We start from the raw sequence: 23,045 nt of genomic DNA, 5'->3' as shown, positions 1-23,045 counted from the left end.
AAATTCGAAGGACGAACTTGTCTTAGATTTCACCCATCTAAATCATATCATATTTGCACATAACAATATACCTACTTACTTCCCATTAAAGTATAAATTCTACAAATAAATAATACTCAACAATATTTAAAATAAAATGAGCCAAGAACGTTTATCGATAAAACCTAATAACATTGAAATCTTTTGTACAGCACTAAAGCCGCCATGTTTTGTGGCCAGATGACGTCACAGTGGCACGAAATTTTGTTTGACGTTTCATTTCCATAGGTTTCCTACTTCATTGGTCAGTGTACAGTAGTTCCATTTTCGAATAGGAAGCGAAGATATCACACCATACAGCCTAATCTTTTATTCTGTTTTACGAAAAACAATATGGAGTGAAAAATGAAATGATGTCGATTTATTTGAGACTGTAGGTAATCAATTGGGATGAAATATGTTAGACGGTTGTATTTGAGGGGAATGGGCTCTGTAGGTGAGAGCTATTTAAAAACACTGCTTCATAGTTAATATATATTACTTATACTTTTATTATACTATTACTTTTATACTATTACACCATTACAATATTTTATTTTTATAAATCCCTAAGATGTTGTACTGTCCGTGTCTAGATGAAAAGTTCTAGTCATTACTAGAGAAGACAATCATCTGTTTTAAGCATTTCATTAAGCATTCCAATATGATTCCAATATTCGAAAACTTTTTTTTTTATGATTGAAAGATTACTGTTGGCCCAAAGGCCTTTCCAGTTTCACCAGGACAGATGGACGAGCAAAGGCTCAGCCAGGAGTTGTAGGATTTGCTAACAACTGTCCGAGCGTCTCCGAAGGAGACCTAACAACTCAAGAGCAATAGCTTCGCGAATGAATCTACTACCGAATCGGAATCGCGACCCGCTGAGAAGATCCGGCAATAAACTCAGCGGACTGATGCATGGGTTAGGTTGCACATCGACCTCTTTGTCGAGTTCGACGACTACGGTTACCGGGGTCCCTAACCTAGTGTTAGATTTGAATGTGTCTAATGCAAAGGTTATTGGATCTGATGGATCCGTAAGGACGTGAGTCGAAAAGTGTTACTTCACATGTGACAAGTGCTGCCTACCATTACTTACATATTCAAACTCCAGCAAAATGAAATGAAATAAGATGGGATAGGATAAATAAAGTCTCAATAAAATAGTGGATAATTACAAAGACTAGGAGACGTGGAAAACTCTGAGAAACTACGCTTCGCAACTGTTTCAATTTCTCACATTTCTGCTCTTTCACAGATGCTAAACACAGAGGTTAATCAACCACCGTTTATAAACGATCAAGTTTATAGAAACATTAAATGAAACGAAATGAAACAAATTTATAGGCTTATATTTAGATACTGTTTTTTGACACTTTATTTTATGTTTAATTCGTCTAATTTCAAAACGCAAACAAAACAAAGCGCTTACTGATTTTTCTATAATAAACAACTAAAGCTATCTATTGCATTAAAAATTAGACTACTCCTTGTATACAGATTTTGAATAACAGATTTACTGTTGGCTCAGCGTTTTAACCCCGCAAGGATATTTACTACTCCCCTATACATTTCTGCCGCAGAGTTATATATGAGTCGTCTATTATCAAAGGTGGCAATCTGTGCATTTGGACAAAAAAATGTTATTGATATGGCGATACAGATTGATTTGAATATAATCGTCTCCTTCAAAGAATACGGTTCAAAACAGGCATTAAATAAAGTATTAACTTAACCTGTTATTTATCTAAGATGTCGTTCAGAAGAGTTTTGTGACTGCCAATGGAATACAAAGTCAATAATTCGTTTTTCTGATTTACCAATAATTGTCCAAAAGTCACATTGCCGGCTTTGATAATAGTCGACTCAAATGCTACAGTTAGAAAGTAGGTCTGCGCTATACTACAGAATTCACATTTAATACTAAAATCACGGGTGGGTCGCAATATTTGGGTTGTTATGTGTAAGACTTCCAGTAACCACTTAACTTCAGGTGGGCCACCTGTGTGCCTAGTGCCATAGACCTTTAAAGTATTAATCAATCATGATGATGATATTAATTTATCCCTAATGGAAAGGCAAAGAACTTTAGTCTATACAGCCAGGTCTTGTTTTCATCAATCAATATTACATTTGTATAAAAGTAGGTAGGTATATAGGTAGGTACATATTAACAATTATGAATAGACTGGAGGACATTTCACAATTTACCATACAATCAGTAATCAGTGCAATGCATGTGTACAGTGGATTTATTTATCATATACAGTCGTGGTCAACTAATTAGGGACATTCAAGATAGTGAAGGGCTATAACCAGTTATGTACATTTAAATATAAAACCCTATTGATTTCTCAGCACCTATTATTTGCATAATGTGGTCCGATTATTATGCTATAAATGGCTGTAAATAATATATTTTATAAATAGAAAAAGTATTTAATATCAAAGATGAAACATGTATTAAATATTAAGGTACAATTCTGTAGTGGACATTTAATTAAGGACAGTAAAGTATAATGAAAATTACAGTTACACAAAACTTATAATCTTCAGTGTTATAATATCTTTAACAGCTCCATTTTATTACGTGTAAAATCAGTACCCAGTAGCAAAACCTTTGTTAGTAATTACCGCTTGACACCGATGTGGCATAGACATTATCAGTTTCTGACATGTTTCGACAGGAATGTTTGCCCATGCCTCACAAAAAGCTTCATGAAGTTCATCCAAATTTGTATTACGATAAGTGGCAACTTTTTTCTTGATTTCGTGCCAAAGGTGCTCAATTGGGTTGAGGTCCGGGCTATTTACTGGCCAATCTAGCACCGATACAAACTGATTGGTAAGAAACGACTTGACTGAATGGGCGGTATGTTTCGGGTCGTTATCCTGCTGAAACGTTCATATAATAGGGAGATGCTCCTCAGCATAGGGAAGCATAGTTTCTTCCAATATTGCCTTGTATTGATGTTGGTCTAAGTTACCCTGAACTTTCCTCACAGGTCCCACTCCACGTCCAGAAAATGAACCCCATACTTTAATGTTTCCACCGCCATGTTTCACCTGTTTTTTTGTGAATCTTGGATTCATTTCCGCTTTTACAGGACGTCGTACATATTGCCTTCCATCTGAAGAAATCAAATTAACCTTGGTCTCGTCAGAGAAAAGTACATGTTGCCATTGGGCGTAGGTCCAATGTCCATATTTACGTGCAAATGTCAATCGAGCATTTCTATGTTCTTTCTTCAACAACGGTACTTTGCGCCCCCCATTACCACTTCCGAGGTTAAGGAGGCGATCGATAGCCTACAACCACGGAAAGCTCCCGGCTCCGACGGCATCCGCAACCGCGCGCTTAAATTGTTACCAGCCCAACTGATAACGATGTTGGCCACCATATTAAATGCTGCTATGACGAACTGCATCTTTCCCGCGGCGTGGAAAGAAGCGGACGTTATCGGCATACACAAGCCGGGCAAACCGAAGAACGAAACCGCGAGTTACCGCCCCATCAGTCTCCTCCCGGCGATAGGCAAACTATACGAACGGCTCCTTCGTAAACGCCTCTGGGACTTCGTATCCGCGAATAAAATTCTCATAGACGAGCAGTTTGGATTCCGCGCCAGACACTCGTGCGTCCATCAAGTGCACCGCCTCACGGAGCACATCTTACTAGGGCTGAACAGGCGGAAACCCATTCCGACAGGAGCCCTCTTCTTCGATATAGCGAAGGCGTTCGACAAAGTCTGGCACAACGGTTTGATATACAAACTGTATAACATGGGAGTGCCAGACAGACTCGTGCTCATCATACGAGACTACTTGTCGAACCGTTCGTTCCGATATCGAGTCGAGGGAACGCGTTCCCGGCCCCGTCACGTCACAGCCGGAGTCCCGCAAGGCTCCGCCCTCTCCCCGTTACTATTTAGTTTGTATATCAACGATATACCCCGGTCTCCGGAGACCCATCTGGCGCTCTTCGCCGATGACACCGCCATCTACTACTCGTGTAGGAAGAAGGCGTTGCTTCATCGACGACTTCAGACCGCAGCTACCACCATGGGACAGTGGTTCCGGAAGTGGCGCATCGACATCAACCCCACGAAAAGCACAGCGGTGCTCTTCAAAAGGGGTCGCCCTCCGAACACCACGCTGAGCATCCCCCTCCCGACTAGGCGCGTCAACACCTCCGCCCCCGCCGTTCGCCCAATCACGATGTTCGACCAGCCCATACCGTGGGCCCCGAAGGTCAAATATTTAGGCGTCACCCTCGACAGTAGGATGACATTCCGCCCCCACATCAAGACGGTACGCGATCGTGCCGCCTTCATTCTAGGACGTCTCTACCCGATGATATCTAGGCGAAGTAAAATGTCCCTTAGAAATAAGGTGACACTCTACAAAACTTGCATACGCCCCGTCATGACCTATGCAAGTGTAGTGTTCGCTCACGCGGCCCGCATACACTTGAAATCATTCCAAGTCATTCAATCCCGTTTTTGCAGGATAGCCGTCGGAGCCCCGTGGTTCGTCAGGAATGTCGACCTCCATGACGACCTGGACTTACGAGTCCATCAGTAAGTATCTGCAGTCGGCGTCCATGCGCCACTTCGATAAAGCGGCACGACACGAGAACCCTCTCATCGTGGCCGCCGGTAACTACATTCCCGATCCTGCGGACAGAATGGAAAGCAGTCGACGTCGCCCAAAACACGTCATCTCGGATCCTCCCGATCCACTAACGGTGCTTTTAGGTACTTCAAGCACCGGTCACCGTTCTCGTCGAACCCGTCGCTTGCGACGAAGGGCTCGACGAGTAAACTAACTCTCAGACACAGCCCACTGAGTTTCTCGCCGGATCTTCTCAGTGGGTCGCGTTTCCGATCCGGTGGTAGATTCTGCGAAGCACGGCTCTTGCTAGGGTTCGTGTTAGCAACATCGTCAGGTTTGAGCCCCGTGAGCCCACCTACTAAAGTTAGGGTTACGCTGACATAGCCGCTAGGGCTATCAGCTTAGGTAGGAAAAAAAAAAAAAAAAAGGTACTTTGCGAGCCACTCTTCCGAACAACCCTGCTTCTACCAAACATCGTCGAACGGTTCTCGCAAATACACCGGCTCTTTCGTTTGCCCCAAACACTTCGTGTTTAATTAAAATAGAGCCTAGAAACGGATCTTTCTTAGCTAACCTGGTTATCATTCTATCTTCTTGCGGAGTCGGTTTTCTCTATCTTTTTGTTCTGGACACGTTTAAAGCTGTGTTATAGCGTTTGAAATGTTGCACTGCATTGCATACCATAGTTTTTGAACAATTTAAATGTTGTGCTATCCTTCGGTATGACCAACCACGCTCGACAAACTTCATGATAATTTTTCGTAGTGTCGGATCGCAACTTTTATTTTTGTCTATTTTTCTTCAAAATAATTCTCAAAACTTAAAATAAAAAATCGGGATTGCCGCCAAAACGACCACTAAACAATAAGAAAAGAAACAAAAAAGTATTAAAATTCCAATTTTTTAATTAGAACACAATACCTCAGTGTCCCTAATTAAATGGCCAGCCAGCATTATTTGAACCAATAGCACTATGATATTGTATCAGCTATACTGTAAAGAGGTTTAATGTTTAAGAAGTTATTATTGTTTGTATAATCGCGCACATAAATGACTAATTACATGTAAAAGATATGGAACATTGCTAAGACTCGTTGGAAAATAAAAAAAATATTCACAATTTGGCTTAACTAGAGATTGTCCCTAATTAGTTGACCACGACTGTATATTCAAATGAAGATCAAGTAGAAGATAAATTAATGTAATTAAAGAAACTACTAATAACATTAAGTATGTAATTGTTTATAAGCTTGAAACTACTATGAGCATTTTTGATAATATATATCTCACGATTTCACTTACGTAATTTAAAATTTAGAGGTAAATTACTGTTTATTATTTAGTTATTTATATTATTATCTTGTTTTGACTCATTAATATGAGAAAAGCTGGCTCATGGACATGCAAATTTCATCTGCATTATTATCTGTTTAGAATATTATTGATCAAAATGTTATATGGCGATTAGTATTTTACCAAATTTATGCAATCATGTCGCAATAAGTAAAGTGTAAAAAATTTAACAGGCACTTTTTAGAATTTAGAAACTATACCTCGTGGCAACAAAGTTCATCTCTTAACAAATAAAACCATTAAAAATTATATAATAAATATAATAATAATATAATAAAAACAAAAAGAGCAGTAGCATCATTGATAAAGAATAGACAAACTACACAGAATGTTCGAAGCAGTAGGCACTGTAATCGAAGCGCACAAATATTCAATAGGGTTCAACTGCATGCCAAGACCATACAATCTATGGCCTGGGGCGTAAATAAGTGTGCAATTTAAACGTGACCATGGGACTAGCAACATTATAATATATGTATATATACATATTATATTCTCTCTTCTTCTCTCTGCCTTGTTTCTCGATTAATATTATTTAAGACTCTAATCTAAGCAGCCATCAACATAAGTCACTCACACTGCATCTGTTACCCCATCCAATAACTGAACAAGACTAAATTTTGGCTTGGTTTTAGTTTTTGTCTCACATAATAATTTTACATTAAAACCCAACATAGATTACCTGTTAAAACCTGAAAGATGTTACAATAACATATTAATAAATAGGGCATTTATAATTAGTACAATAAACAATTACTAGATGATACTCACAAATCTAACAACATTACTTACATTATTGACTAAATCTCCTGAAAAGTTTTACATTCTAAAAAAAACTTATTACATCTTCACGCTTTGTATGCAGGTGTCGTGACGTAAGACAATATTATGTCTTCACAGAGGTATTGAACTGATTGATTAAGACTCCACATTCAATCGTTTAATTTGTGACTTAACATCTTAGCGTTTTTTAAGTTACATACATTGTCTATTTTTTCCAAAGGATTCTTATTTCAAAAGTTAACCGCTACCTAGAATGAAAGAATTTTTGTTAGTCATGTATAGAAAAATACGTTTTTTACTTGTGTTTACATTTTACTTGTGTTATATTTTCCATGGTTATCTATTATTTTTTGTATGTACTTAGTCTGGCCATAAATACTGTTACAATTAAAAATAAACAAAATATTACATTTGAATTTGGAATCTGTCATTTTTATATGATTGCTCATTGATATTTTCTCATTTTGGTGCCAATACGTAGTACAATATTTTGCGATATTAAAATGGAGTGGGGTGATAAAGAGAACCGAATCGCTGTGATTGCATTACACAAAGTAGGTATGGAGCCAAATGCAATTTTTAAAACTCTCCATACGCTTGGTATTAGTAAAATGTTTGTGTACCGGGCTATTATATTATATATAAGGGAAAGAATTTGAAAAAATCCTGTCCGAAAGCAAAAGATTTTATCTCGGGAGATGAAGATAGCACCTAGAACCATGTCGCGTATTTTAAAAGATGATTTAGGACTTGCGGTCTATAAGAGACGTGCTGGTCATTTCTTAACTGATAATTTAAAAGAGAATAGGGTGGTAAAATCGAAACAACTACTGAAGCGGTACGCAAAGGGAGGTCATAGAAAATTTTTGTTTACGGATGAGAATTTTTTTACAATTGAGCAACATTTTAACAAACAAAATGACCGTATTTATGCTCAAAGCTCTAAGGAAGCTTCCCAATTAGTCGACAGAGTGCAACGTGGGCACTATCCGACTTCAGTGATGGTTTGGTGTGGTATTAGCTATGAAGGAGTGACTGAGCCATACTTTTGTGAAATATCGGCACAAGTGTATCAAGATACCATTCTTGAGAAGGTAGTGAAGCCCCTTAACAACACCATGTTCAATAATCAAGAATGGTCCTTCCAGCAAGACTCGGCGCCAGGTCATAAAGTTCGGTCTACGTAGTCTTGGTTGGAAACGAACGTTTTGGACTTCATCAGAGCTGAAGACTGGCCGTCGTCAAGTTCCGATCTTAATCCGCTGGATTATGATTTATGGTCTGTTTTAGAGAGTACGGCTTGCTCTAAACGCCATGATAATTTGGAGTCCCTATCCAATCCAATCCTAGTCCAATCCGTACGACTGGCAGTGAAAAATTTTCCCATGGAAAGAGTGCGTGCTTCTATTGACAACTGGCCTCAACGTTTAAAGGACTGTATTGCAGCCAATAGAGACCACTTCGAATAAGCTTTTTATAATTTAAATTGTTTTATATTTATGTATTAAACTAACACACTGTAAAAGTAATAAATGTTATTTTCAATAGATTTTTTTTTCCTTTGTCACAGTATTTATGGCAAGACTAGGTATAAAAGCACTCAAAAATCAAATGTGGGTAATTATTTCACCATTTCGCAGTGAACATTATTAAATATTGTTAAAACCGCACCCAATGACAGCGAGAGCTACCTATGAGCCAACAGCGGTACTGTGTGCTTAGTGCGAGTTATTAAAGTTCTCGATAGCGTAAACGCTTATTTAAATGTGTATGGAGTTGGAACGTTTGCGTACGTTTGCCGCTAGGGGCGCTGTTCCAACTGCATATAAATTCGAGTTATCTTTTATGCTATCGAAAAAGTTAAAAAACTCGCACTAAGCACACTGATCAGATTTTTTTGTTCCTTCAAGAGAGCGTCACGATTGCACGGGTCACCTACGATTAGCAATGGCTAGTTAGCCATTTTTTACCTTTCATTTAAATTTCATTTTTAGTACAAGGACACTGAGATAATTATTTCGGCCACGATGACTTCATGACATGTTTTTACATTTCTATGTTGCAAAGTGTTAAGAAGTTTACTAGTACATATTATTATCATCATCATTATCCTGCCCTTCTCCCAGTCACCTGGGGTCGGCGCAACATGTTTTCTCCTTCCATAGTCTTCTATCATATACCATTTCTTCGCTCACTCCCCTCTTACCCATATCGTTTTTCACACAATCTATCCATTTCTTCTTAGATCTACCTCTTCCTTTATATCCTTCCACATTCATAATTAACACTCTCTTACCAACCTCATTTTCATTTCGTCTCATCACATGTCCATACCGTCCCAAACGCGCACTCCTCAGCTTCTCTGTCACAGGTGCCACTTTCAGACTTCCTCTAACATATTCATTCCGTATTCTATCCATTCTCGTTACTCCACACATCCATCGTAACATTCGCATCTCTGCTGCATGCAATCGCCTTTCATTCGCCACTTTTGTTGTCCAACAAGCAAAGAAGTTTGAACAAAGAAGTTTACTAGTACATTACCTCTTAATTGCGTTTTGATATCCCACGAAATCGTGACAAGTGTCACAGTCTGTTATGATCACATTCTCGTAGCCATTTTATTTTTTATGTTGAAACACTCGTATTTACCACCATATTAAATGCTGCTATGACGAACTGCATCTTTCCCGCGGCGTGGAAAGAAGCGGACGTTATCGGCATACACAAGCCGGGCAAACCGAAGAACGAAACCGCGAGTTACCGCCCCATCAGTCTCCTCCCGGCGATAGGCAAACTATACGAACGGCTCCTTCGTAAACGCCTCTGGGACTTCGTATCCGCGAATAAAATTCTCATAGACGAGCAGTTTGGATTCCGCGCCAGACACTCGTGCGTCCATCAAGTGCACCGCCTCACGGAGCACATCTTACTAGGGCTGAACAGGCGGAAACCCATTCCGACAGGAGCCCTCTTCTTCGATATAGCGAAGGCGTTCGACAAAGTCTGGCACAACGGTTTGATATACAAACTGTATAACATGGGAGTGCCAGACAGACTCGTGCTCATCATACGAGACTACTTGTCGAACCGTTCGTTCCGATATCGAGTCGAGGGAACGCGTTCCCGGCCCCGTCACGTCACAGCCGGAGTCCCGCAAGGCTCCGCCCTCTCCCCGTTACTATTTAGTTTGTATATCAACGATATACCCCGGTCTCCGGAGACCCATCTGGCGCTCTTCGCCGATGACACCGCCATCTACTACTCGTGTAGGAAGAAGGCGTTGCTTCATCGACGACTTCAGACCGCAGCTACCACCATGGGACAGTGGTTCCGGAAGTGGCGCATCGACATCAACCCCACGAAAAGCACAGCGGTGCTCTTCAAAAGGGGTCGCCCTCCGAACACCACGCTGAGCATCCCCCTCCCGACTAGGCGCGTCAACACCTCCGCCCCCGCCGTTCGCCCAATCACGATGTTCGACCAGCCCATACCGTGGGCCCCGAAGGTCAAATATTTAGGCGTCACCCTCGACAGTAGGATGACATTCCGCCCCCACATCAAGACGGTACGCGATCGTGCCGCCTTCATTCTAGGACGTCTCTACCCGATGATATCTAGGCGAAGTAAAATGTCCCTTAGAAATAAGGTGACACTCTACAAAACTTGCATACGCCCCGTCATGACCTATGCAAGTGTAGTGTTCGCTCACGCGGCCCGCATACACTTGAAATCATTCCAAGTCATTCAATCCCGTTTTTGCAGGATAGCCGTCGGAGCCCCGTGGTTCGTCAGGAATGTCGACCTCCATGACGACCTGGACTTACGAGTCCATCAGTAAGTATCTGCAGTCGGCGTCCATGCGCCACTTCGATAAAGCGGCACGACACGAGAACCCTCTCATCGTGGCCGCCGGTAACTACATTCCCGATCCTGCGGACAGAATGGAAAGCAGTCGACGTCGCCCAAAACACGTCATCTCGGATCCTCCCGATCCACTAACGGTGCTTTTAGGTACTTCAAGCACCGGTCACCGTTCTCGTCGAACCCGTCGCTTGCGACGAAGGGCTCGACGAGTAAACTAACTCTCAGACACAGCCCACTGAGTTTCTCGCCGGATCTTCTCAGTGGGTCGCGTTTCCGATCCGGTGGTAGATTCTGCGAAGCACGGCTCTTGCTAGGGTTCGTGTTAGCAACATCGTCAGGTTTGAGCCCCGTGAGCTCACCTACTAAAGTTAGGGTTACGCTGACATAGCCGCTAGGGCTATCAGCTTAGGTAGGAAAAAAAAAAAAAAAAAGGTACTTTGCGAGCCACTCTTCCGAACAACCCTGCTTCTACCAAACATCGTCGAACGGTTCTCGCAAATACACCGGCTCTTTCGTTTGCCCCAAACACTTCGTGTTTAATTAAAATAGAGCCTAGAAACGGATCTTTCTTAGCTAACCTGGTTATCATTCTATCTTCTTGCGGAGTCGGTTTTCTCTATCTTTTTGTTCTGGACACGTTTAAAGCTGTGTTATAGCGTTTGAAATGTTGCACTGCATTGCATACCATAGTTTTTGAACAATTTAAATGTTGTGCTATCCTTCGGTATGACCAACCACGCTCGACAAACTTCATGATAATTTTTCGTAGTGTCGGATCGCAACTTTTATTTTTGTCTATTTTTCTTCAAAATAATTCTCAAAACTTAAAATAAAAAATCGGGATTGCCGCCAAAACGACCACTAAACAATAAGAAAAGAAACAAAAAAGTATTAAAATTCCAATTTTTTAATTAGAACACAATACCTCAGTGTCCCTAATTAAATGGCCAGCCAGCATTATTTGAACCAATAGCACTATGATATTGTATCAGCTATACTGTAAAGAGGTTTAATGTTTAAGAAGTTATTATTGTTTGTATAATCGCGCACATAAATGACTAATTACACTTAATGATTACATGTAAAAGATATGGAACATTGCTAAGACTCGTTGGAAAATAAAAAAAATATTCACAATTTGGCTTAACTAGAGATTGTCCCTAATTAGTTGACCACGACTGTATATTCAAATGAAGATCAAGTAGAAGATAAATTAATGTAATTAAAGAAACTACTAATAACATTAAGTATGTAATTGTTTATAAGCTTGAAACTACTATGAGCATTTTTGATAATATATATCTCACGATTTCACTTACGTAATTTAAAATTTAGAGGTAAATTACTGTTTATTATTTAGTTATTTATATTATTATCTTGTTTTGACTCATTAATATGAGAAAAGCTGGCTCATGGACATGCAAATTTCATCTGCATTATTATCTGTTTAGAATATTATTGATCAAAATGTTATATGGCGATTAGTATTTTACCAAATTTATGCAATCATGTCGCAATAAGTAAAGTGTAAAAAATTTAACAGGCACTTTTTAGAATTTAGAAACTATACCTCGTGGCAACAAAGTTCATCTCTTAACAAATAAAACCATTAAAAATTATATAATAAATATAATAATAATATAATAAAAACAAAAAGAGCAGTAGCATCATTGATAAAGAATAGACAAACTACACAGAATGTTCGAAGCAGTAGGCACTGTAATCGAAGCGCACAAATATTCAATAGGGTTCAACTGCATGCCAAGACCATACAATCTATGGCCTGGGGCGTAAATAAGTGTGCAATTTAAACGTGACCATGGGACTAGCAACATTATAATATATGTATATATACATATTATATTCTCTCTTCTTCTCTCTGCCTTGTTTCTCGATTAATATTATTTAAGACTCTAATCTAAGCAGCCATCAACATAAGTCACTCACACTGCATCTGTTACCCCATCCAATAACTGAACAAGACTAAATTTTGGCTTGGTTTTAGTTTTTGTCTCACATAATAATTTTACATTAAAACCCAACATAGATTACCTGTTAAAACCTGAAAGATGTTACAATAACATATTAATAAATAGGGCATTTATAATTAGTACAATAAACAATTACTAGATGATACTCACAAATCTAACAACATTACTTACATTATTGACTAAATCTCCTGAAAAGTTTTACATTCTAAAAAAAACTTATTACATCTTCACGCTTTGTATGCAGGTGTCGTGACGTAAGACAATATTATGTCTTCACAGAGGTATTGAACTGATTGATTAAGACTCCACATTCAATCGTTTAATTTGTGACTTAACATCTTAGCGTTTTTTAAGTTACATACATTGTCTATTTTTTCCAAAGGATTCTTATTTCAAAAGTTAACCGCTACCTAGAATGAAAGAATTTTTGTTAGTCATGTATAGAAAAATACGTTTTTTACTTGTGTTTACATTTTACTTGTGTTATATTTTCCATGGTTATCTATTATTTTTTGTATGTACTTAGTCTGGCCATAAATACTGTTACAATTAAAAATAAACAAAATATTACATTTGAATTTGGAATCTGTCATTTTTATATGATTGCTCATTGATATTTTCTCATTTTGGTGCCAATACGTAGTACAATATTTTGCGATATTAAAATGGAGTGGGGTGATAAAGAGAACCGAATCGCTGTGATTGCATTACACAAAGTAGGTATGGAGCCAAATGCAATTTTTAAAACTCTCCATACGCTTGGTATTAGTAAAATGTTTGTGTACCGGGCTATTATATTATATATAAGGGAAAGAATTTGAAAAAATCCTGTCCGAAAGCAAAAGATTTTATCTCGGGAGATGAAGATAGCACCTAGAACCATGTCGCGTATTTTAAAAGATGATTTAGGACTTGCGGTCTATAAGAGACGTGCTGGTCATTTCTTAACTGATAATTTAAAAGAGAATAGGGTGGTAAAATCGAAACAACTACTGAAGCGGTACGCAAAGGGAGGTCATAGAAAATTTTTGTTTACGGATGAGAATTTTTTTACAATTGAGCAACATTTTAACAAACAAAATGACCGTATTTATGCTCAAAGCTCTAAGGAAGCTTCCCAATTAGTCGACAGAGTGCAACGTGGGCACTATCCGACTTCAGTGATGGTTTGGTGTGGTATTAGCTATGAAGGAGTGACTGAGCCATACTTTTGTGAAATATCGGCACAAGTGTATCAAGATACCATTCTTGAGAAGGTAGTGAAGCCCCTTAACAACACCATGTTCAATAATCAAGAATGGTCCTTCCAGCAAGACTCGGCGCCAGGTCATAAAGTTCGGTCTACGTAGTCTTGGTTGGAAACGAACGTTTTGGACTTCATCAGAGCTGAAGACTGGCCGTCGTCAAGTTCCGATCTTAATCCGCTGGATTATGATTTATGGTCTGTTTTAGAGAGTACGGCTTGCTCTAAACGCCATGATAATTTGGAGTCCCTATCCAATCCAATCCTAGTCCAATCCGTACGACTGGCAGTGAAAAATTTTCCCATGGAAAGAGTGCGTGCTTCTATTGACAACTGGCCTCAACGTTTAAAGGACTGTATTGCAGCCAATAGAGACCACTTCGAATAAGCTTTTTATAATTTAAATTGTTTTATATTTATGTATTAAACTAACACACTGTAAAAGTAATAAATGTTATTTTCAATAGATTTTTTTTTCCTTTGTCACAGTATTTATGGCAAGACTAGGTATAAAAGCACTCAAAAATCAAATGTGGGTAATTATTTCACCATTTCGCAGTGAACATTATTAAATATTGTTAAAACCGCACCCAATGACAGCGAGAGCTACCTATGAGCCAACAGCGGTACTGTGTGCTTAGTGCGAGTTATTAAAGTTCTCGATAGCGTAAACGCTTATTTAAATGTGTATGGAGTTGGAACGTTTGCGTACGTTTGCCGCTAGGGGCGCTGTTCCAACTGCATATAAATTCGAGTTATCTTTTATGCTATCGAAAAAGTTAAAAAACTCGCACTAAGCACACTGATCAGATTTTTTTGTTCCTTCAAGAGAGCGTCACGATTGCACGGGTCACCTACGATTAGCAATGGCTAGTTAGCCATTTTTTACCTTTCATTTAAATTTCATTTTTAGTACAAGGACACTGAGATAATTATTTCGGCCACGATGACTTCATGACATGTTTTTACATTTCTATGTTGCAAAGTGTTAAGAAGTTTACTAGTACATATTATTATCATCATCATTATCCTGCCCTTCTCCCAGTCACCTGGGGTCGGCGCAACATGTTTTCTCCTTCCATAGTCTTCTATCATATACCATTTCTTCGCTCACTCCCCTCTTACCCATATCGTTTTTCACACAATCTATCCATTTCTTCTTAGATCTACCTCTTCCTTTATATCCTTCCACATTCATAATTAACACTCTCTTACCAACCTCATTTTCATTTCGTCTCATCACATGTCCATACCGTCCCAAACGCGCACTCCTCAGCTTCTCTGTCACAGGTGCCACTTTCAGACTTCCTCTAACATATTCATTCCGTATTCTATCCATTCTCGTTACTCCACACATCCATCGTAACATTCGCATCTCTGCTGCATGCAATCGCCTTTCATTCGCCACTTTTGTTGTCCAACAAGCAAAGAAGTTTGAACAAAGAAGTTTACTAGTACATTACCTCTTAATTGCGTTTTGATATCCCACGAAATCGTGACAAGTGTCACAGTCTGTTATGATCACATTCTCGTAGCCATTTTATTTTTTATGTTGAAACACTCGTATTTACTCAAACAATGGTTATTTTAACGATTTATTTTTCCTCCACCATGTTTGTAGGTTGGTTGGAGATAGTTAGCAATCGAGGCCACCGTCATTAGAGTGGAGTCAACTTTTCTGCGTGATGTGAATTCAATTTGAATAGTTTCGGCTGCTATGCAACCTCCTCCACTTCCACATCATTGGATTCAGAGAGCAATACACTGGGCAATTCCATATCCAATTCGATAGGCTCAGTTGTTGGTCGTATAAATCCTATAGTAACTCTGGGCTCTATCATGTTACTAGTGCTTGACACTTCCTCTAATGTTATTGTGGACGTGGTGCTCTCGTCTATAGGACTGTCTACTACGGAGTTATTTGATTTCGGCAATGTCCGAATAAATTTCCGTATACCCGTATTTAACTTCACGTAAACGGAGCCCAACATAAAACTGAGTCTCCGCCCCGCCTCCAATAAACGCGGGATGACATCATCAGGTACACCCACTACACACAATGCCACACCTTTTTGTGGTAGGTACCTGTACGTGCGCCAACGATTTATCTGTGCCCAATGATTTTGGTTCATTAGAACTCGGAAAACCATGTCTTTATCTTCCCATGTACCCGGTATGAGGATACGGCAGCGAATGAACGTTGGAAGATCAGATAATTTTTTAACTATTGGTTTAACGTCAGCGGGTAAGGTTATATCGGAGACTGCTTTTGTTAGCCAAGCTAATGTGAATTTGTCTAGGCACCAAAGTTTCAGGACTCCTTCTGAATACGTCGGTTTTATTTGAAACGATGGAAAGGGATGTACAGGCCTATCTCCATCACAAAAGTCGAGGATCGCCTTGTGCAGAAGCTTTTGTACCAGTTCTGAATTTTCTTCACTGATGTAGTTTGATTTATCGGTCGTGATGGCCACCATCAGATCAGTCCTATCAGCAGAGTAGGAAGTATGGCTTGTACCAGTAGTAAGCTCGAGTTTGTGCCTCTTGGTGTCCTCTTTTGGTGTAATACTCTGTTCAGGCAATGTCAATTTGTTTTTGAAATTTTTGTGTGACTGTTTCATGTCATTATTGGAGCAAGAGAGAACATTGTTATGAATTTGTTCAAAATTTATATCTAGTTGAGGTTGTATGATGGATGATCTGACGCTATCTGTAAATAAAGATTTTAAAACGTTTAACATTATATAAAGAAACACTTAAAACATTTAGTTCCAGATTTTTTATTTTATTTTTAGCAACATACCAATTCTAGGCTTTCCCCTTGATTTACTTGTCTCAGCATAATTATGTTCCATTAGCAAATATTGTACAGCAGAGTTGTCATTAGAGATTTCTAAAATTAAAATGAGTATTAATTCAAACACAATAATTTAGATTAAATTTATAACCCTGCAAAGTTTTCAAAAGACAACTAAGACGAACATCAACATTATAAAATAAAAGACAAAAGTAATGAAAGACTAAAATAAATTAAACCATCTTTGGCTTTATACTATCAGAGCTAAATCTGTAAAAATATATTGGGTGACTAAGTTGTGTACGGGAATCGGTCAGTTGCTCAAGAAATATGATAATTCATTACTATGCATTATTCACAAAATCACAAAACATATTAATATATTTACCTACACACATTTATATTATTAATATATTTTGCCATGAAGTATACATTTATTATACAAGGTCTCGTAAAGGGTCTAAGGGTGAGCCGTAGGTCTGTAATCAACTGTAGATAGTGTTCTATTATGATAATCGATTTGACAAATGTTAAAAATGTTCCCAAGTAAATAGTTTCGGAATAAAGAGTACTTGAAAATAATGAACAAACTATTTTTCTGCCGACCCTTGAATTACCTTTTACGCAAGGTACCATAATATGATTCGTAGATAAAAATAGGGCTGACCGAATGTAAAAAAGATATAAATTTGTTTTTATTTATTGCTTAAATGGGTGGTCAGAGCCTATAGACATCAACAACGTAAATGTCACCACCCGTCGTAGTGGCATATTAAACAGCTTCTTTTGTCTTTACAATAAAGCTGAAATTCAGTAACATTCGCCATAATCACTTTAAAATTTGCATTGTTTTATCTTTAGTAATATGCTTGTATAGTAAATGTTATGGTTGCCATATTCATTGTTTGAAATGAACTATACAGAATTGTTACTGTCTTTTTCGTTCAGACCCGTTTCTCTGAATGAACAGTGTAGGTAACAATACTTGTACCTAGTCAGGTCATAAATTCTGTCACATGTTTAATGTAAAATAATTGAAACAAGTTTATTCATTATGTAACCATTCATATACCAAAATGAACTTAACAAAACATAGATTCTTATGACACTAAAGTTTATTCAAAATGACCTCCGTGATTTTGAATACAGGCCTTCAATCTGCGCGGCCAGTCGTCTATCGCAGCACGAACGAGGTCCATGTCAATATCGGCGGCTGCCTTAATCAAGGATGTCTTGAGTGACTCCAAATTGGGATGAGGCTTTGAGCACGCCTTTTCCTCCAAGTGTTGCCATATCCTGTAATCTAACGGATTCAAATCTGGACTGGAGGAGGGCCAGTCTTCGTGCCGGATGAAGTCGATTTCACGCGCCGCCAGCCAGTCTTGTGTGCTCTTCGCTCTATGAGCTGGCGCCGAATCTTGTTGGAATACCCAGTGCCTGTTATTGAACATGGTATAAGAAACAGGTTCCACAAGGTTCGTCAGGACTGTATTTTGATACACAACTGCATTCGTTTTTACACCTTTCTCACAAAAATGTACCTCTGTTAAGCCCCAATAAGAAACTCCCAACCATACCATGAGCGAGGATGGAAAATGACCTCGTTGGACACGCGGAATACGGTTGCTCGCTTCTTCACTACTGTGCGCGTACACCTTATCATTTTGTTTGTTGTAGCTCTCTTCTACGGTAAAAAATTTTTCAGCCGAAAAAAGAATTTCCCGATATTTTTTTCCCGCGTACCGCTTCAACAAAGCGCGGCATCTCTTCAGTCTCAGGTCCATTAGACGAGCATTCAAACGATGTCCTGTTTTTCTTCGATATGCCCAAAGCCCTAAGTCTTCATTTAACACCCTTTTCACCGTGGTTCTGCTTAACCCCATCTGAAGGGCCAACAGTTTCTGCTTACGTTTGGGATTTCTTTGAATTGGCGCCTTCACAGCTTTTATCACTGCTGGAGTCCTAACAAACCGAGGGCGACCACTTCTTGACCTGTCATCTACACTAGAGTCTTCATTGTATCGTTTGATGGTACGATAAACGAATCTTTTGGTTATATTCAAATTTTTTAGTATGTTAAAAAATTGAATTGGCGCGTAACCGCAACAATGCAACGCAATAACTGCAACACGGTCTTCTTTAAGCGTCCACTCCATATTTAAAAATGAGTAAAATTCTAAAAGTATACATTTTTATTTTCATGAACAATTCGAAATTCGAATTCAATAAACTTTTTTGTGGCCAGCTTTCTAAAAGAAAAGTTTTTACTGTGTGACAATACTTATGACCTGACTAGTTATTACGAGGGCGGCACTGAAAATTTCGGGAATTAACGAAGTGACACAACATTACTATTTAAAAATGTATTTATTGCTTTTCGAAGTATTCTCCGCGAAATTTGACACATTTTTCCATACGATGGAACCAATCATTGAAGCAACCATTCCATTCGGAAGTTGGGGTCTCCAAAATGGCCGTTTTGTAGGCGTCCACAGCTTCTTCAGGTGATGAAAATCTCTGTCCACGCATTCTTTATTTTATGGAAAGTATAGAAATCATTAGGGCTTAGGTCGGGGCTGTACGGCGGATGGTCTAATAATTCTATGTTTTCTTGCTCTAAAAACTCTTTTGTTCTGTGCGCGGTGTGAGAACTCGCATTGTCGTGATGGAGGATGATGCGGCGGTTGCAGTTCTCTTTACGGAGTTCAGAAACGACCTGTGGCAAACAAATGCTAGCATACCATTCTGCATTAACCGTTCTTTGTCCCTCAAGAGGAATAGTCGTAACATGGCCGGTTTTGGAGACAAACGTGGCCACCATTTTTTTTGCAACACTCCGTGAACGAACAATTTTTGTTGGCTTTAACTCATTTTCGAACACCCAAACTCGTGACTGGTTTTTTGTTTCGGGTTCGTACGCGTATATCCAGGATTCACCACCTGATACAATGTTGTATACAGCATTTGAGGATCCTGCGCGGAATCTTTCGAAAGTTCTGACGCACCAAGTAACGCGAGCCGCTTTTTGCTCTTCACAGAGCGAATGCGGTATCCATCGGGAAAACAACTTTTTTACACCTAATTGTTCATGCAAGATTATTTGTATTGACTCATGCCAATGTCTAAAGTTGCCTGAATTTCGCGGTATGTCACATGTCGATCTTCCTCAATCAGCTTACGCACAGCATCAACGTTTTATTGGGTGACTGCAGTTTTTGTACGACCTTGACGGGGATCATCACTGAGCTTGACACGTCCACGTTGAAGCTCAGCAAACCAGCGATAAATTGTGGTTTTGGATGGGGCTTCATCACCAAATGCAGAAATCATCCGGTCAACACACTGTTTTTGGGTTAAACCACTTCGAAAGTCATAATAAATCATCGCTATTGAATTTTCTCGAGTCAATTCCATTTTCTCAACGACTAAACAAGTTTGACAAAACCTCGTGACAAGACCGAGAATCTTTTTTTAAATAAATAAATGGTATTCGATTTTTAAAACCAAGGAGTTTTCAATTAAAAAGATTTTAATATGACAGGAACAGTGGAAATATTCCATTCCCGATACTTTTAGTGCAGCCTAGTATACAGATAAGTTTAGTCTGTCATCGGAGAGTTAAAACAGTTAATAAATTCGTTTTAGAATGAAACTACTCTTTTTAATTGCCATTGTAGGTAGACGAGCAATCGGCTCATCTGATGATAAGTAGTCACCGTCGCTCATGGACTTAAAAAATGTCAGACACAGTCGAGCCATTGCGTACTACTCATAATTATTTAGAATATTTTTTACATTTTTGACGAGGTCTATAATGTTGGTACTATACGGCTTGATATACCCATTGTGGAGCACCCTGTATGAGCACGATAACTTTATGGTACTAAAGATCTAATGCATAGCTGATTTGTTGAAGATATAAGTCTCTTCAGCTACATACTTTTTTTTATTGCTTAGATGGGTGGATAATCTCACAGCCCACTGGGTATTAAGTGGTTACTGGAGCCCATAGACATCTACAACGTAAATGCGCCACCCAGCTTGAGATATAAATTCTAAGGTCTCAGTATTGTTTCATACCTAACAATGCAAAAGGTAAATATGACAGGAAGTTGTTTTTATGACTGTATTTTTCAATTGTGAAATACTGATTAATTTGTTGTGAAGAACAAAATGAATCTGTATGTTTTCCTTACCCTCATTGATTAGTTGTGTTGTGGTTTCTTGCTCAGAGTGTTTTGTGGAGCTTGAAGAGTTCTCTAATGTTAATTTACTTACTAATTGCCCTGTACATTCAGAAACCTTTAAGATGATTCAGATCTTCTTCTTAATTAATTTACAGAAAATAATATTTGTATATTTGTTTGTTTCTTTGTATTCATAGATTTGGGATGTTTCTAACTTAATGCATAATAACATATAATTTCAACACAGTCTTATTTCATGTCTCGAGTAATATAGAGAACTATCAAATTATTTAGATTTCTTTTTAACTGTTATACAATTAATCACATAAGTCCTACACAAGTCCAGTCCTAGATAAGAAATCCTATGAAAGCCAGTTATAACAACAATTTGAATTCTCAATGTATATGTGAATTATGCTAATCATGCATGCATGCAATTATAAAGTAATATAAATAAAATTAATATTATATGAATTTATTTAGATGATTATTTTATGTTATCAAAAGTCTGATGAAGTTTACTTTACCCCTTGGTCACATTGATGAAAGTCAAAGCAAATCAGCTATCTTTTTATTTAAGAGATAACAGATAGCTAATTTTATGATTTTAACAATAAAAAAAACTATTCATGTAATTGTATGTTTTTACCTGCATTGACTAATTGTGATGTGGTCTCTTGTACAGAATGTTGTATAAAACCTGAAGCTTATGATGATGACAGCAATGTCAAGGACTGAGTCAAGCCGCTGCCTACAATGTAGTGAAATGAACTTACTTGGTATATGAAGAGAAGGAAATGCTTTTGCATTCAATCGATTATGTTGGTTCCTATCACTGTCTATGAAATGTATATCACATATTCTCTTCTTTTGATAATGTTCATAGTCTGATATTGATTCTAATTTTCCACCAACTAGCTTAACCCAAGTTTTAAACAGATCAGGATTTCTGATACGATTAGGTAGCCTGTGCATTGTAATATCTGAAAATAATGATATACAGTCAAAATCTGTTATAACGACATCGAAGGGACTGCTAATATTCAGTCGTAAAAACCGATAGTCGTAACAACCGGTGATGTTTAATGTGTATCGTGCAAGTACAAACAAATCGATAGGGAATTATTGGAAAAATGTATTTACATAATACGCGATTTTTCTTCAATATTAATTTGTTTTCTTTTTCGTTGCGATATTTTGAAAGTTTCACGAATAAATCCACAAAGTTTTTGTGCGTCTTGTGTATAGATAAGTAACAAACTAACTGAAGAGATATGAAGAAGCGGGCTTTGACTCTACCGCATGCACGTGTTTTGTTTCTAAGAATTAGAAAAGACCCTACACTAAACTAAATCCTATTGTTTTCTTTCCTGATTTTAATAGTCATTGAAGACAAATGTGGATACCTATTCAAATTGTTTACAATACGGCTTAGCCGGTCGTTCTAACAGATCTAATTCTCCGAAATATTAGTTAAATGTGGTCGTTTTATCAGGTATGTCGTTATTAGCAATGTCGTATAAAGCAATGTTTTTAATAAGGCGGTCATATAGCATTCAGCCGGGACCTTTGTTCTTGGTTATTATTACCGGTATGTTGTTCTAAACGATGTTGCAGTAAACGGTTTTGACTGTATAATATTATGATTAATTCAAGCCTAGCTAAGAAATTTGAATGAGCATGTATAAAAGAAGTACTGGAAGTTTGGAGATTACATATTCCAACAAGATTCAGCAATGCTGAGCTGATCTACAGAATTGACTTCATCAGGCTGCTCCTATTTCAGTGCCAATAAATACTCAGTAATAGGAATAGCATGTAGGTATATTTTGATTCCCTGGTAAACGATCTCTTATTAATAGGGAGCATACTATGTACATAATGCACGACTTCATTAGAATTTAAGTATGAGCTACCGCGGGGACGTATGTTTGAAAAATTAAATACGATAAACAGCTTTAGGAAAACTATTTTATTGTAATGAAAACCACAAACTTCATCATTACTATTACACTGTTTGTTTTTTATAGAGCGTATAGTATTAAATCCACTACGTGACTACTTACTAATCTACGATATCAAATTATTAAATGAGTAAACTAGTAAACCTTAGAATTTTCACTTACTAATGGACTCACAGCCAAATGCACAACGTCTCGGCATTTTGCCTCACAGAACACTATTACATAGAT

General features: G+C 38.2%; 1 protein-coding gene across 5 annotated transcripts; it reads right to left on the bottom strand.

Moving 5' to 3' along the window:
- Nucleotides 1–1,353: 1,353 nt before the first annotated feature.
- LOC101736623 (uncharacterized) lies at nt 1,354–23,045 on the bottom strand. Of its 5 annotated transcripts, none has more exons than XR_009974971.1 (9): nt 22,980–23,045; nt 21,630–21,836; nt 20,863–20,952; nt 16,673–16,762; nt 15,333–16,579; nt 12,798–13,036; nt 9,313–12,697; nt 6,778–7,016; nt 1,354–6,677 (listed from the first exon to the last, which is right to left on the bottom strand). XR_009974971.1 is itself a non-coding variant. In XM_062672456.1 (5 exons), the coding sequence occupies exons 1-5, from the start codon at nt 23,014–23,016 to the stop codon at nt 15,585–15,587; spliced, it is 1,419 nt and encodes a 472-aa protein (XP_062528440.1). In that variant the 5' UTR covers nt 23,017–23,045; the 3' UTR covers nt 14,776–15,584. The 5 variants fall into 5 exon arrangements, 1 of the variants encoding a protein (XP_062528440.1); XR_009974972.1 differs by having other exon boundaries at nt 11,214–12,697; XR_009974973.1 differs by having other exon boundaries at nt 12,583–12,697.

Source organism: Bombyx mori, chromosome 15, assembly GCF_030269925.1.
Source record: "Bombyx mori chromosome 15, ASM3026992v2".
Lineage (NCBI taxonomy): Eukaryota > Metazoa > Arthropoda > Insecta > Lepidoptera > Bombycidae > Bombyx > Bombyx mori.
Note: the sequence above shows the minus strand (reverse complement) of the source record. Positions and strands in the feature narration are given on the sequence as shown.

What these genes read in the sequence shown, in the direction of transcription:
- LOC101736623 (XM_062672456.1), bottom strand. Translation starts at nt 23,016, where the DNA reads ATGCCGAGACGTTGTGCATTTGGCTGTGAGTCCATTA. An exon ending in ATTTGGCTGTGAGTCCATTA is followed by an intron (nt 21,837 to 22,979) that starts GTAAGTGAAAAT and finishes CATTATTTTCAG; the next exon opens with ATATTACAATGCACAGGCTA. An exon ending in AACACAACTAATCAATGAGG is followed by an intron (nt 16,763 to 20,862) that starts GTAAGGAAAACA and finishes TTTTAATTTTAG; the next exon opens with AAATCTCTAATGACAACTCT.